We start from the raw sequence: 15,962 nt of genomic DNA, 5'->3' as shown, positions 1-15,962 counted from the left end.
ATGTAAATGATCATTTAAAACCATAAATTTATCCAATTCAAGTCTATAGCTCTCAGCATCAATGATATCTACTCCAATGGGTGTTGAACTTAACCAGTTCTATGTGCAAACGAAAGTTTTGACGGTTTTCGAAGACAATGAACTCCGGTAAGCATCCAAGACATGACCTTAAGTGCTACCCACCTAAGGTAAGCATCCAAGTATTAATAACATATTTAAAATTTTATATTGTTAATTGTACAATTATTATATAAATAATATATATAATTTTTTTTTTTATTCGGTCAGTCCGGTCCGAGAAATCTCCACCCCGGGACTGGACCGAAGACTGAAATTTCTCTATTTATTGGACCGGACCGGACCATGCATTTTTTCGATCTGGTCCGGTCTGATCCGGTCCGGTCCGGTTTCTCCAGTCTGGACCGACCGGATTACACCCCTACACACGCCTGTTAAAGTACCACTCAGCTTTCCTCTTGTTGTTCGTCATCTGCATTTTGGTCTCCTATCTTTTTTCTTCCAATAGATCTAGGTATTCTCTTGACCTTTCTTCATTGGAGCTCGGGTGGAAGTGTTGTACTTGGTAGGACGACATTTCTACTTCCACCGGTATTATCGCCTCACTGCCATAAGTCAAAGCAAACGACGTTTCCCCTATTGGCGTTTTGATGGCCGTCTAGTACACCCATAGGACTCTTGGGAGTTTTTCAGCCCACCTTCCTTTCTGATTTGCTAGCTTCTTCTTTAGGATTGTCATTAGAGTTTTGTCGGTTGCTTCGACCTACCCATTAGACTATGGGTGGCTCGGAAAAGAGTATTTGAACTTGATTCCTAGTTTTGTACACCATACTCGGTAGTGATGGGAATCGAACTGCCGTCCATTATTCGATATGATGCTTTATGGGATGCCAAAGTGGTAGATAATGAATTTCCATAAGAACCTCTTGATAGCTCCAGCGGTGATGGTCGCCAAAGTTTCTGCCTCCACCCACTTGGTGAAATAATCTACCCCAAGTACCACGAATTCTACCCCTCCTTTGCTCGAGGGTAGGGGTCTGACTTAATCCAGCCTCCACTACGTGAAAGGCCATGGGGACATGATTGATACCAACTCTTTTGGTGGGCAATGCGGAATTGACGTGTGTGTTGACACTTTGAACATCTCCTGACAAAATCTTCTGCATCCTTGAGAGTGTGGGGCCAATAGTACCTAACCCTCATTACCTTTTCAGCTAGTGCTCTACCTCCAGAGTGGTTTCCGAAGATGCCCTTATGTATCTCGATCAATACATATTGGATTTCTTTCGACGAGACCCATCTCAGGAGCGGTTCAAATAAGCCTCTCCTATACAAGACCCCGTCTATCAACATAAAACATGTTGCTCTGTTCCTGACTTTTCGTGCTTCCCCTTTGTCACTCGGTACTTCATTGGTGTCAAGGTACTTTATCATGTCCAGCGCCATTTTCGGTTCTCTTGGCCAGACAATTGAGACCTCGGCCTCTATGGAGGGGAAATTCACCTTCTGAGCTATGGTGTGTTCCGGCAGGCGCGAGTCTTCTTGTCCTGACATAGCTTGTGCTAGTTTGTCAGTCTTTTGGTTTTCCTTCATTGGTACTTGTTGAATGTGGAAGTAACGGAAAGAGTTACGCTTTTCCCTTACTAGCTGTAAATATTTCTTCAGCTTTTCACCCTTCATGGCGAACTCACCCCACACTTGGTTATTGAGCACTTGGGAGTCAGCCTTGAATTCTACCTCTGTTTCCCTTAACATTCGGGCTATCGACAGCCAGGTTAGCAATGCTTTATACTCAACTACATTGTTAGTCAACTTGAAGGTGAGCTTGATTGCATAATTGTGCTCTTCACCAGATTCTGTGATGATGTGCACCCCCACACCCCCTCCAGCCCAGCAGGACGAATAATCAAGGAAGACTAGCCAGGACTTTCCTGTGGGTGCTACAAGTATTTCCACCAGGAAGTTGGCGAATTCAGGCACGAAGTCTGCCAACACTTATCCCTTTACCAAGATGCGGGGGAAGTATTTTATGTTGAACTCACTCAGCTCGACAACCTAGCTCATCAGGTGGCCGGAAGTGTCGCTCATCAGGTGGCCGGAAGTGTCTGGTCTCTGCAAGATCTTCTTAAGGGGCGTATCAATGAGCACCTTCATTGGGTGGGTTTGGAAGTATGGCCTCAGCCGTCTGGCGGCGATTACCAATGTGAAAGCCATCATGTCCATTCGTGGGTATCTTGTTTCGTCTCTTCAAAAAGCCCGACTAGTAGAGTAGACAGGTTACTGTTAGTCCCCTTTATCAAGGACCAAGACCACCGAGACGATGTGTGGTGATACTGACAAATACACAACTAGATCTTCTCCTGGTTCTGCCTGATTGAGGAGCGGGGGGTGAACTAGGTATTTCTTCAATTCATTGATCGCTCGGCTACATTCGGCGTTCCAATTTTGCACTTTTCTCAGGACTTTGAAGAATGGTAGACACTTATCTGTTGAATGATAGATGAATCAGTTTAGGGCAGCCATTTGCCCGGCCAACTTTTGTACCTTGTTGATGTTTCGTGATGGGGCCATTTTTATTATTGCCTTGATCTTCTTCGAGTTGGCTTTGATTCCGCGTTCGGAGACTATTAACTTTAGGAACTTTCTTGATTACACTCCGAAGGCACAATTTTGTGAGTTAAACTTCATCTTAAACTGGTAGACTGCGGAGGCTTCACGCAAGTCAACTAGGTCGTGTTTGGGCTCTTTGCTTTTGACTAGCAGGTCGTCCACATACACCTCCATATTGTAACCTATCTAATCTTTGATGATTCGATTGACCACTGATAGGTTGCTCCCACATTCTTCAGCTCGAAGGGCATGGCTATGTAGTAGTAGAATCCCTAGTCTGTGATCAATGCCGTTTTCTCCTCGTTGGGTTCATACAGATTTGGTTGTATCTCGAGTAAGCTTCCATGAAACTGAGCAATCAGTGACCTACTGTGGAGTTAACAATCAAGTCGATGCGGAGTAACAGAAAGCTATCCTTTGGGCAAGCCTTATTTAAATAAGTGAAGTCTACGCACATCCTCTACTTTCCATTTGGCTTCTTTATCAACACAACATTAGACAGCCACCCGGGGTAGTGTATCTCCTGGATAAACCTTGTAGTAAGAAGGCGGTCGACTTCCTCAGCTATTGCTGCATATTTTTCAGTGCTGAAGCTCCTGTTATTCTATCGTACCCTTTTGGCCTCGAGGTGGACACAAAGGCGATGCTCAATGACTGTGCTGTCGATCCCGAGCATCTCATCGTGACTCCAGGCGAACACATCATGGTGTTCAACGAGGAGTTGCTTCATGAACTGCCTCATCTCGGGCTTCATACTGGTCCCAATTCTTATTGTCGTTTGGGTCGTGCAGGGTTGACAGGGACAAGCTCCAAGGGCACGTTTGGCTCTACTTGTTGGAGGCCTTTCGGTGTAGGCCCGTCCTTCAAGTGTTTGCACGACCTTTCCCCTGCCCTTCAAGTCTTATGGATAGCATTCTCAAGCAAGCACTCGCTCTCCCTTGATCTCGCCAATCCCATCGTTCTTGGCGATAAGTCGACAATATCACCTTCAGGTTGTTCAAAATGGGTCACCTTAGTATCACGTTGTATGATGACAAGGCTTTCACCACTAAGAAGTTGGTCATTATCGCGAATGTCTTGGTGTTTTGTTGGCTAAAATCGACAAGGTGGGACCGAGCCCCATTTTGTTGAACGCATCCCAAAACACGATGTTAGCTAAGCTGCAGTTATCAATCAAGATCCTTAGGGTTGTGAAATTGGTGACGTGCATGGTTACCACTAGGGCATCTTCGTGAGGGTGAAGCACCTTTTCATCATCTTCTTCGCCGAATATAAAAATGACGCCCTTTGTGCACTGCCTCTGCCTGGCCAGGGGTCTTTCAGCTGTGAATATCTCTTTATACCTGGCTCTGTGAGCATGGGCTTTCCTTCCTGATGATGTGGGGCCACTTCCAGCATGCTCGCTTGCTATGGTGCGTATCTCACCTAGGGGGCTATCTGGTTGGGCCGAGATCTGACTAGGTGGGCTTCAAGGTGCGTCTCTTCCAGTTTGGCATCTTTTGGGACTTTTACTCTGTTACGGCCTTGTGCGCCCGCTTCCTCGATAAGCAGGACGTTGGTCCCTTGTGTGGCATTGACCCAGAAGGTTTTCCAACTCTTTCATCCTCTGTTTCAAGGTGTAGCAGTCCTCAGTTCGATGTCGGTTTGTCTAGTGGTATGTGCAGAACCACTGGTCTTTTTGACCCTGTTGCATGACTTCTCGTGAGATTGGCACGCTTTCCTCTTGTACAGCTAGATTGGTCTGGATTCGTCTTGTGCCTTGCACCTTGGTCGACGACTCAACGTATTGTCTCCTCACCTAGCATCCTACTGGGTCTTCTTAGACTTTTCATGGGCCTTTCCTCGTGCTGAGCCGCTGGCTTTCCTTTCAGCCTACTCCAACTCAACCTTCCCAGTGGCCATGAGGGCCTGTAGGGTGTTTTCTGCATTGATGAAGCTATTTTCGCAGTTTATGAACTCCTACAATGTTATGTGGGTCTTTTTCGCCAATTCCTCCATGAATGGGTTTCGCGGCCAAATGCCTCCCAATAGGGCAACCGGGGTGATTTTCTTATCTTGGTAATCCGTTGTCCTCTATTCCCTATTGAACCGGGATCAGTATGCCTTTAGACTCTCGTCATCACATTGCTTGAAGGTCAAGAGATATGTTGCTGGTCGTCTCCTCTTCCTATTTGTCATGAATTGTGTAAAAAATAGGAAGACCAACTCTTTGAACTGATCAATAGATCCTAGGGGTAGCAACCCGAATCACCACCTTGTTGCGCCTTTCAATGTCAGGGGGAAGGCTCGGCATGCAACCTCGCCCGAGAACCCATAAAAAGTCATGTGGGCCTTAAATGTCTCCGAGTGCTCAAGGGGATTTTTAGATCCATCATACATCTCCATTTGAGGGACTTTAAACTTAAGCGGGAGGGGAGCCTCCATGATCTCCGCATTGTATGGAAGTTAGTGGTAGTGAGTAGCTAGCCATCTCAGCATACTTGTCCATGAGGTCCCTCTGCTCGTGATGCATCTATCTTCTCTCTTCCTCTGTCGTGTCTACTTCCGCAGCACTCTACAACTTGGCATGCTCATTCTGGCTTGGTCCGACATCTCCCATTTGTTTGCCATTCATTCTCCACAGGGCTTTGTTTTCCTGTCGGAGTCTTCCCACTTCTGTTGTCAGCTTCTTTATCATGTCCTCCATTTCGAGAAGCCTTGCCTCCATGTTTCTCGACGATTCTTCTTTTCCACACGTGGTTTGTGAACGCGTTGTTGCTGGCATACGAATGACATGTTATTCCAGAGATCCCACAGATGACACCACTGTAATGTCATACTTTTTTTTTTTTTATTATTATCTTGGGCAACTCCACTCATTGTCCGCTGAACCTGCAAGATTCACTAGAATGAGGGCTTGGGGTCGTAGGGGACACCTCTAATGTCTAAGTTAGTATCTAGATGTGAATGGCTCGAGAAAGGTATGTGATAATAGAAAGAGCTCCCCCCCCCCCCCCCCCAAAAAAAAAAAAAAAAAAACAAAAAACAAAACAAAAGATCCCTTACCTGAACTTGGAACATGTCTATATATCGAGTCAAGGTGGTCCCAAGTAATGCCAGTGCATTGTGTCAGGGTCGTACTGGGCGTTGCACTAGTGGTAGGGTGATCGCTTGCCAAGCCAATCGTCATCCCGCCATTTCATGCGTGGGCCTGCTTCCCTCCCACGTCTGTCCTTCGTGGCAGGTGAGGGGCAGGTGCACCCACAATTGTGGCTTTAGGAACACACGAGATGGTGGCTTCAGACTTTGCTTGTTGTCTCCTCTGATCACTTAACGTGTCGTGTCCCTTGTCCGGTTGCATGGGCTATGGTTTGTGCAAGTGATGTGACTGTCTCTTTCTCCTCCCTTGGTACATGCCCTACGAACCCTACCTGACCCTTCTTCTTTCTCTCCTTCTGGGGTGGGTCGTCTATCTATAAGGTGGGCTCTCATAAAAGTGGACCGAGCCAGCCCAACAAATGAGGGGTGGAAAACATCTTCCCCACATCACATAATTCATATCCTAAAATCTATGATTAACTCACATTTATAAATAGGGAGCATCTATATCCGGATGTATGAATTATCTAGTAAAACATTGACACATAAAGTTGGTGTGGTTTTTATAAATGCACTAACATGCACTTGATTCTTTTAATAATTTATTTACAATTTCAAAAAAAATTAGAGTAGAACTTGTTTGGTTATACAAATCATTTCATCTCATATAACTATTATAACTTTTCTAAACTTCACACAAAATATAATAAATAATATAACTTTTTTCTAATATCAAAATAAAAATTATATTATAATAATATTTTATTTAATTTTTAACTTTCATCTCATCTCATCTCTTTTGTGTCATCAAAAGAAACATTAAGGAAATGTTTGGATTCAGAGATGAGATGAGATGACTTTAGATGAAAGTTAAAAAAATATTGTTAGAATATTATTTTTTAATATTATTATTATTTTTAGATTTGAAAAAATTGCATTATAATTTGAAAAAATTGAATTATTTATTATATTTTAAATAAAAATCTAAAAAAATTATAATAATAAAATGAGATGAAATAAAATAAAATATTTTTCAAATCCAAAATAGACTGAAATGAATAGACCGCTCGACCGCCATCTATGCGTGACAACTACCCCATTTTTATACTGTTAATTTTAATTATTATGAGTCGTGTTTTTTCTGTTCTTTAATAAAAAGTCGACGCGTTCTTCCTTGTGTTTTCTTCAACAACCAAGAATCAAAAGTTGAGCTCATCGTTAAAAGCGGACGCGCGTTGACAAGTCAACGCTTCCCCCTCCTCTCTCTGTATCTCAAATCGTAGGTCGTGTCACGGTAACGGCATCATCATCTTCGTCGGAACAAGGGAGAAGGGAGAAGGGCGATTCTGTGTTGGCGTAGGATGGCCACGTTCTACATATCGCATGGATCACCGACGCTGTCATTTGACGAGGAGATACCTGCTAGGCATTTCTTAAAAGCTTGGGAGGACCAAGGTTTTTGCCGGAGGCCCACTTCCATTCTCGTTATTTCCGGCCACTGGGACACCCCTGTGCCATCCGTCAACGTCATATCTGGCCCCAACCAAACCATCCACGATTTTTATAACTTCCCCAAACATATGTACAAGGTACAAGTCTTTTAACCTTATTTTCGTTTTTATCTTTGTTACTTATGCTCAACTTTGATCTTTGTTACTTATTAAAACAAAAGCTGAAATGGGAATGATTCTGATGATGATCCAGAGTCGAGTGTCTCCTTTTATATATGACAGATTGCATACAAGGTAAATATAAAAATGTATACTACAAATCAATAGCCTAAAATTATGGACAAGATACAAGGATGACCGTTGCACTGATTGCTCCTAAATATAATGGTCAAAGTCTCCAAAGCTTGGCAGAATATTATCCCTTAGAATCAGGGACAGTTGTATCAGTGGAGATTTCCTTAACACGTCCTGCAAACTCAACGGGGAGAGAACCATATTGAGTTTGTCTCGCATTATTGAGAATTTGGCAGAGACTAATGGTTTCGTAAGACCGTCAGTGAGTTGATCACGGCTGGGTATGAAACGAACTTCAAGTGACTTTTGTTGGACCTTCTCTCGGATGAAGTGATAATCAATTTCCACATGTTTAGCGCGGGCATGGAAAACTTGGTTCGCTGAGAGATAAGTTGCCCCTATGTTATCACACCAAACAACTAGTCTTGAGGAAATAAAAACACCAAGCTCATGCAATAGGGACTGAAGCCAAAGTGACTCAGCCGTGGCATGAGCAACAACTTTGTATTCTGCTCCTGTATTGGAGCGGGCGACGGTTGGCTGCTTTTTGGAGCTCCAGGAAATCAAATTGGAACCAAAGTAGATGCAGTAGCCATATGTGGAGCGGCGGTCATCAGGGCAACCGGCCCAATCAGCGTCACAATAAATGGAGAGCTGGGTGGATGAGTCAGGTTGAATTTGTAGACCAAAGTCAATGGAAAATTTCAGATGGTGGAGAATTCGCTTCAGAGCCGATCAGTGAATCTCAGTGGGTTTGTGCATGAACTGACAAACTTTGTTAACTGCATAAGAGATGTTTGGACGAGTCAGTGATAATTACTGTACAACACCAACCACACTGCGATATTGTGAAGGGTCTGCACAGGGAGCACCATCAAACAGAGAAAGCTGCTGCGAGGATGACATTGGTGATGACACGGGCTTTGCTTCTATCATATTTGTGCGTTGGAGAATGTTATAAATAGTCTTTGGGAGAGAAAAAGAACAAAAGAGGTCCTGGAGGCTTCAATACCCAAGAAGAAGCTTATGGGGCCTAAGTCTTTTAGGCAAACTCACTACTCAAATTTTGGTTAAGGTGAGAGATGGCCTGTGATCACAATATCGTCGACATAGACAAAGAGAAACAATCGAACCGAGCCTGTGGTATAGATGAAGAGGGACATGTCTGAGCCTGAAGTGAGAAAACCCAAGGTGAGAAGATAATCACCAAGTCTGGAATACCAAGCACGCGGTACCTGCTACAAACCGTAAAGGGCTTTATGAAGCTTGCAGACATGAGTCGGGAAGTTGGTGTCCACGTAGCCTACGGGTTGGTGCATGTAAACGTCCTCAGCGAGCAAACCGTGAAGGAATGCATTTTGGAAGTCAATTTGATGGATTTCCCAGTTGTGAGACATAACAATGCTGAGAACTAGTCGGATTGTTGGAGGCTTGGCAACCGGGCTGAAGGTGCATCAAAGTCAATACCTTGCTATTGGTGGTATCCCTTAGCCACTAATAGGGCCTTGCGTCTGTCAAGAGTACCGTCTGACTTCTTTTGAGTTTTAGGAACCCACGTAGAGCCAACAACATTCATGTCAGGACGAGCAGGGACCAGCAACCATGTGCCGTTTTTCATTAGCGCAGAGAACTCATCATCCATGGCAGATCTCCATTCAGCATATTTGCTAGCCTTAGTGTAACTGGAAAGAGCTTCAGGCAGTAAGTAAAGCTTTTGGGAGAGGGTAACGAACTGTAGCATTGGTGAAGGATTTAGGCTTTGACGATTTGATTCTGTGATTGAGTCCTCATTTGATGAGGGCAAGCCGCGGAAGCTTCAACTGGAACAGCAAGAGTAGGAGGACCATGAGCTGTAGATGGGGAGGAGCATACAGTTGGAGAAGAGGGAAGGTTAGATGCAGAGGGCAAGTCAAAGAGAGAAGGTGGAGAGGATATCGTGGCATGACCTGAGATGAGAGGTGAAGAAGTGTTTGTGTGAGGTCTCGATTGGTGGTTAATAGGAAAAGGCAAGTAAGTCATGTCAGCTTGAGATTAATCGGGTTGAAGAGATTGAGGTGCTGGTTGAGAAAAAGGGAATGCGTGTTCATCAAAGCCCACATGTAGAGACACTATGATTTTGTCTATGGATGGATCAAGACATTTATATCCTCTATGCATATTGTTGAGGCCCAGAAACACACATTGTTTGGAGCGGAAGTTGAGCTTATGATGATTAAAGGGGCGAAGAAATGGGTAGCATGCACAACTGAAAACACGCATAAGTGAAAAATCAGGATCACGACCAAACAATTGTTGGAGAGGTGTCGTATTTAGGGGAGTTGTGGGAAGCCGATTAATGAGATAAGTGGCCATTAAAAATGCATGATCCCAGAAAGAAAGAGGAACTGAATTGTGAGATAGGAGTGACAAACCAATTTCAACAATATGACGGTATTTTCGTTCGACGGAACCGTTTTGTTGAGACATGTGAGGGCAAGAGACACGATGTTGGATACCATTGGCTTCAAAATATTTATGAAGAGAACGATATTCACCTCCCCAATCGATTTGGACAGACTTGATTTTATAGTTAAGTTGTCTTTCAACAAGTTTTTGAAATGAACAAAACACTTTTTAAACATCAGATTTTTGTGGGATAGGATAAAGCCAAGTGTATTTGCTGTAATGATCAAAGAAAGACACATAAAATTTATTTCCACTAGTTGACATAATGGGGGAAGGACCCCAAACATCTGAGAAAATAAGTTCAAGAGGAGAGGTAGAAGAGGAAGTAGAAACTGGAAATGGAAGTCAGTGACTTTTTCCCTGTTGACAGCTGGAGCAAATGCTAGGAGCTTTATTTGTTGAAACGGGAAGAGAGAACTGAGAAACGAGACGACAAACAGTTTGGTATGACGGATGTCCCATTCGAGAGTGCCACATTCCAAGAGGAACACATTGACAAGTTAAGGATTGTCGTTGTGTAGAAGATGAGACATTAGAGAGGAAGGGATAAAGACCATCTTTAGTCTTGCCGTGCAGTAGAATTTTCCCTCTGGTTTTCGTCCTTCACCAAAAAATAGGAGGTGTGAAATTCAATAAAGACATGATTGTCATTAGTAAATTGACTAACAGAAATGAGGTTCTTTTGAATGTGAGGCTCATGTAAAAGATGTGGTAAATTAAATGAGTGTGAAGAAGTATGCAATTTGCATGAACCAATGTTTTGTATTTTTAAACCTGCCCCATCTCCAACTTGTATCTGGTCACCACCTGTATAAGGCTTAGAATGAATATTGAGATGCTGAAATTCATTAGTGAGATGATTGGTAGACCCAGAAGTGGATTGCTGATTAGTTAAGTATGCCGCCATGGTGGGAGGGGTTCCTTGATATGCCTGATCAAAGCGATGGTAACACTGGATGGCAGTATGGCCTGTTTTACCACAGACTTGGCAGAGTGGTCGAGAGGAGGATTGTTGGCCAGGTCCGCCTTTGTTACGTCCAGTGCGTCCTCGACCCCTAAAATTATTTTGCTGATAAGATTGTTGTGGAGGTCGAAGATGAGTAGAATATTGCTGCTGTGGAGAATATGATTGCTGTTGAGAAAACTGTTTGCCTCCTCGAGGTGTAGCAACGTTAACTGAACCAATGGTTGCTTCAAGAGCTGAGTTGTGGTGTTCCAACCGCAACTCAAAATTGAGAAGATGGCTGAAGAGATCTTCTTTACTCATCGGGTCTGACCAAGTGATGATAGCAGTGACAATTGCATCATAGGTGGAGTCAAGTCCACCAAGTAGATAGGATTGAAATCCATGAGGTAGCAATGACTCACCAATGGCGGCTAAAGTGTCTGCATGAGTCTTGATCTTCTGAAAATAATCAGAGATTGATTGATTTGGTTTTTTGATGACAGAAAGGATTTGTCTGGTTTGCATGGCACGGGCACGGGAATGGAAGGCGAAAATAGTCTCCAAGGCGACCCAAACTTCTCTGGAGGTGGAGATCCCCACCATTTGAGCCAGAATATTTTCAGACAAAGAAGAGACCAGTGTGCTTAGCACCACTTGATCTTGATCAAACCAGATAGTGTAATTGGGGTTGGGTATTTCGGAAGGGGCAGCTTCAGACGTTGCTGCCGCAGGGTTGGTTATATGAGTGGGTGGCTGGGTTATGGAACCATTGACATAGCCGAAAAGCCTTTGCCCACGTAAGTAAGGTCCAATTTGAGCGTTCCACAATAGATTCTTTAGTAAGTTTAATGGTAACAAGGCTGTGAATACTGACAGGAGTGACTGGAGTGGAAGCCATTTGAAAAGAAAAAAAAAAAAAAGACAGAGGTCACGTTAAAGCTCTGACACCATAAAACAAAAGCTGAAATGGGAATGATTCTGGATGATGATCCAGAGTCGAGTGTCTCCTTTTATATATGACAGATTGTATACAAGGTAAATATAAAAATGTAAACTACAAATCAATAGCCTAAAATTATGGACAAGATACAAGGATGACCGTTGCACTGATTGCTCCTAAATATAATGGTCAAAGTTTCCAAAGCTTGGCAGAATATTATCCCTTAGAATCAGGGACAGATGTATCAGTGGAGATTTCCTTAACACTTGTGCTCAACTTTGATATTTGATCATTCCATGTCTTTCTGTAAAACCTCATATAGGACTTTCATGGTCTCCTTCCCCAAATCTTTAAAAAATAAAAAATAAAAATAAAAAGAAATTCTTGTGGACAAATGAATGGGGAAGACTGAAGAGTTACGTGGTGTGCACGGTTGTAGGTGGGTTTGGTAATGGTGGATGGGTGCTGATGATAGATTACGAAGGATTCAACCTCTCCCTTTCCAACCAAACCTCATAGTTCCAGACGTTTTTGTTAAATCACCCTTCTCTCCCCCTGTTCTAATTCTACCTACTTTCTTCCGATCGGGACATAATATTATTACGTTCAAAGGACATACTAGATAAAATTTTTTGCCTCGAGGGAAGATTGGAAACGCCCCTAAGCGAGAACAAACAAGCTTTAAACACAAGTTTATATGCTCACATCACAAGACGCATGGAGGACAGCAATGCATCAACTTGGCTGTGTAAAGAGGGTATTTTTTTTTTAGTAATCCATTCATGTTGCAATCTTCTCTGAATTCTGTTTCTCTTATCATCTACCAGCTCAAGTACCCTGCACCGGGAGCTCCAGAACTGGCTAAGAGGGTGAAGGAACTGCTCAAAGCATCAGGCTTCGAGCGTGTTGACGAAGATAGAAAGCGAGGGCTTGACCATGGTGCATGGGTCCCCCTAATGTTAATGTATCCAGAGGCAGATATCCCAGTGTGCCAACTCTCCGTTCAATCAGATAGGGATGGCACTTATCACTACAACTTGGGGAAGGCTTTAGCCCCTCTTAAGGAGGAAGGTGTTCTCATCATGGGTTCTGGTAGTGCTACTCATAACCTGAGAAACATTTTACCCAGGGACAGCCCCGTTCCTTCTTGGGCTTTGGATTTTGATACCTGGCTTAAAGATGCTCTTGTTGAAGGAAGGTAACTTAGTAGTATTTACCATTTACTTATCTCACCGTTTTTGTTCTAAATCTGGTTACTTTTCGGAATTTACAAAATTATAATTATATCCATCAAAGGATGTCGAAATTGTTTGCTCTCATGAGCTCCTACAGAGAATGCCACCAAACCACTGGTTGGATATCTCTCTCCCCTTACCTTGCCATTAGGGCCACATTCAGTCATCCAAAAATCTGGGCAAGTAGTGATTAGGAGTCTCTTAGCCCCCAATGACCAAATTATTAAAATAGATGCTAGGGGGCGTGACATTCTAATCAACGATAAAGCATTCTAACAATTGCAAAAAAAAAAAAAAAAAAAAAAAAAACAATGTCCATTGCATTACGGTGACAAAATGCCCTGGCTTTGTTAGAGCCAAAGTCGGTATGAATGTTGCTTGGTAAGAGGCAGTTTGTCCATATGGAAATGCCAACCAAATATGGGGAGGATAATGCGCATTAACTGGCGGCTTCTTTATTGCTTTTCTGGCTTGACTTCTAATCTTGGTTATTGCTGCATGAAAGTCCAATCTGTCTAACTTCATTAGCTTCTATGGTTTGAAATTAAGCACTCAATTCCCTGTGTAGGTATGAAGACGTGAATCACTGGGATGAGAAGGCACCATGTGCAAAATTGGCTCACCCCTGGCCAGATCACTTTTACCCATTGCATGTTGCCATGGGTGCCGCTGGTGAGAATGCAAAGGCTAAACTCGTTCACCATAGCTGGGACATGGGTACCCTTTCTTATGCCTCTTACCAGTTCACAGCAGCTATCAATTGAATCGACATTGCAGAATTAAGCTATTATATTGAATGTGCTGTCTCATTATGGTCGGAGAGATCTGCTGTTATGCTATCTTTAAAGAAGATTGGATACTCTAAATCCATGTTTGTATGATGTTGTAACAAACCCTATTATGAGTTATGTATCTTGAAGCAATAAACACCGTACCCCATGCCTCTATTAATCTCTCAGTTTCGGTCGCATTTAATTACTTGTATGTCTCTGGTTGGCAAACTGATGTTTCAATGGACCATAAAAACTCAAGTGGAAGTGGTATCTCTCAACTGTTTCCATTCCTGTTTTTTTTTTTTTCAAACTTTCTGATTACTGGATTTAAGCATATTGACGTACTAGTACCTTGAAATAGTTTCGAGTAGATCTGGATTTCGGGGGTTCTATTAAATTATGTAGGAAATGGAAAGAAGTTAAATTTGTTTGACTTCAATTTGAGGCCTGTGCAGCAAATGTAATACCTCCCATGCATATATTATTTACATGTGTATAATGGGGAACTTTTGTTGGATTTCGGTTGTTACAAGGTAGCTCTAAAGATGGATGTTGCGTTTTTACTAGGACTCTTAGCAAATAAATGTAGCATATGTGAAATAAGCTTTGTTTGGTTGAATGGGGTAAAGGGTTGGATTGGTGGCTCTTTTCCTCTGGCCTTAAGACTGCTGGTGGAGGCAAAGACTATCTCAGGGACTGACTGCATTGTCTGCCGTCGGTGAATAGATTGGATCTACTGTATCGCAGAGGAGCCTAGAAATGAAAATTTTTCAACATATGAGTTGAAAATGTAGAACAGGCCGATCTTAGTTGATTCCATTTCAAAATTGATTTGATCTAGAAGGTACTAATCTTAACACATTTCAAAACCTTGCTCTCAGCAATGCATATACTTCACAAACGAAGAAATAAAAAGAAAAATTCCATGGATAGAAGTATAAGAAAAACATTTTTTAAGTTGGGATCCTCCAGGGACGTCCTTGTGTCGACTAAAATCGGAAGTACTTTCCTTTTCCCCTTCTTGTTGGCAACTTTTAACGTGGGATCGATCCGAATCAATTTTAGATTTAGCCTGGATTGGGAAAGTTGATCTGGGTCTTTCTTCAAGAATGGCCTCTATTTGCATCTGTCCCTTGCCAACTCTCCACTTCCACTCCAACTTATGAAGTCAGCTTTAACGGTGCTTTCCTCGAGAGCTTATCCGAAACAAATATGGCCTCTATTTGCATAAAAAAATTTCTTATTTCTGTTTCCCGGGCGGTTGAAAATTTTTAAGGTAAAGAATGGCATTTTGCATGCAGAAGAATTATATATAATCATCCTCGAACAACCTGATCTGTCAAAACCTGCTAAATTCCCATTCTAGGAAGTGAAGATTTTGTATGTATCATGAATTAAATTTATTCTTTTAATTCTTCTTTGTATCACGTGTTAGTCACATGTATTTTATTTCCCTATGTACTAACATAGATACTTGCTTTGGTCACTGTACATGCACGGTTTTAATTCAATTGAGGTATTTTTCTCCAGAAGCTTCTCTCGACATTTGCTCTGCTAGAGTTTCATCCCTTTGGTGTATTAGGATTTCGCCCCTTTGTATTCTCCTAGGCTTTGCACTTTACAGTATGTCATGTACTCTTTACTACTGATCTTTTGAGATCCTAAATGCAAAATGGAAAAAGAGATATATTGAAAGTCCTAAGTTTTGAAGGAATAATATTCTTGTTATTTTTGCTCAAAAAAAAAAAAAAATTAAAAAATTCTTGTTATTTGAATGAAATGTGTCCCATGATCGAAGCAAATTAAGCGAGAGGGCATGCAATTTGACATTGTTTAAGATCGTCATGGCATGGGTGGCTTTTTGACCCCTTGACACCATGCATTAGATAGCTTATTAGATAATTGTAAAAAGGAAGGGATTAAAGTAGAGAATTAATTTAAGCTACCTCAAAGCTCACTTCTGTCTGTTTCCTTCCTTCTAAGCAACATCGACTAAAAGCTAGCAGCCTCAATTTATGTAGCCTAAGTATGTCTTGCTGTCCTACATATGCTGATCAACTAGCTCTTAATTAACAATCATCAAGGCTAAAAACCTTAGATCTATATATCCCTTAATTTATAAGGAATAGAAATACCATTATAAATTAATGTAACTACTGCAGTACAAGTCTA

At 42.3% G+C, this 15,962-nt stretch overlaps 2 protein-coding genes across 2 annotated transcripts; one reads left to right on the top strand and one right to left on the bottom strand.

Moving 5' to 3' along the window:
- Positions 1 to 839: 839 nt before the first annotated feature.
- On the bottom strand, positions 840 to 2,241 carry LOC121242478. The gene is made up of 3 exons (XM_041140321.1): positions 2,091 to 2,241; positions 1,010 to 2,003; positions 840 to 951 (listed from the first exon to the last, which is right to left on the bottom strand). The coding sequence occupies exons 1-2, from the start codon at positions 2,239 to 2,241 to the stop codon at positions 1,027 to 1,029; spliced, it is 1,128 nt and encodes a 375-aa protein (XP_040996255.1). The 3' UTR covers positions 840 to 951; positions 1,010 to 1,026.
- Positions 2,242 to 6,839: 4,598 nt separating this feature from the next.
- Positions 6,840 to 14,054, top strand: LOC121243115 (extradiol ring-cleavage dioxygenase). Its single transcript, XM_041141172.1, has 3 exons — positions 6,840 to 7,295; positions 12,610 to 12,980; positions 13,586 to 14,054. Exons 1-3 carry the CDS (start codon positions 7,068 to 7,070, stop codon positions 13,779 to 13,781), a joined length of 795 nt encoding a protein of 264 aa, XP_040997106.1. The 5' UTR covers positions 6,840 to 7,067; the 3' UTR covers positions 13,782 to 14,054.
- Positions 14,055 to 15,962: the final 1,908 nt, after the last annotated feature.

This window comes from Juglans microcarpa x Juglans regia, chromosome 8D (assembly GCF_004785595.1).
Source record: "Juglans microcarpa x Juglans regia isolate MS1-56 chromosome 8D, Jm3101_v1.0, whole genome shotgun sequence".
In the NCBI taxonomy this organism is placed as follows: domain Eukaryota; kingdom Viridiplantae; phylum Streptophyta; class Magnoliopsida; order Fagales; family Juglandaceae; genus Juglans; species Juglans microcarpa x Juglans regia.
The sequence above is the reverse complement of the archived record's forward strand: the minus strand, read 5'-3'. Positions and strand labels throughout refer to the sequence as shown.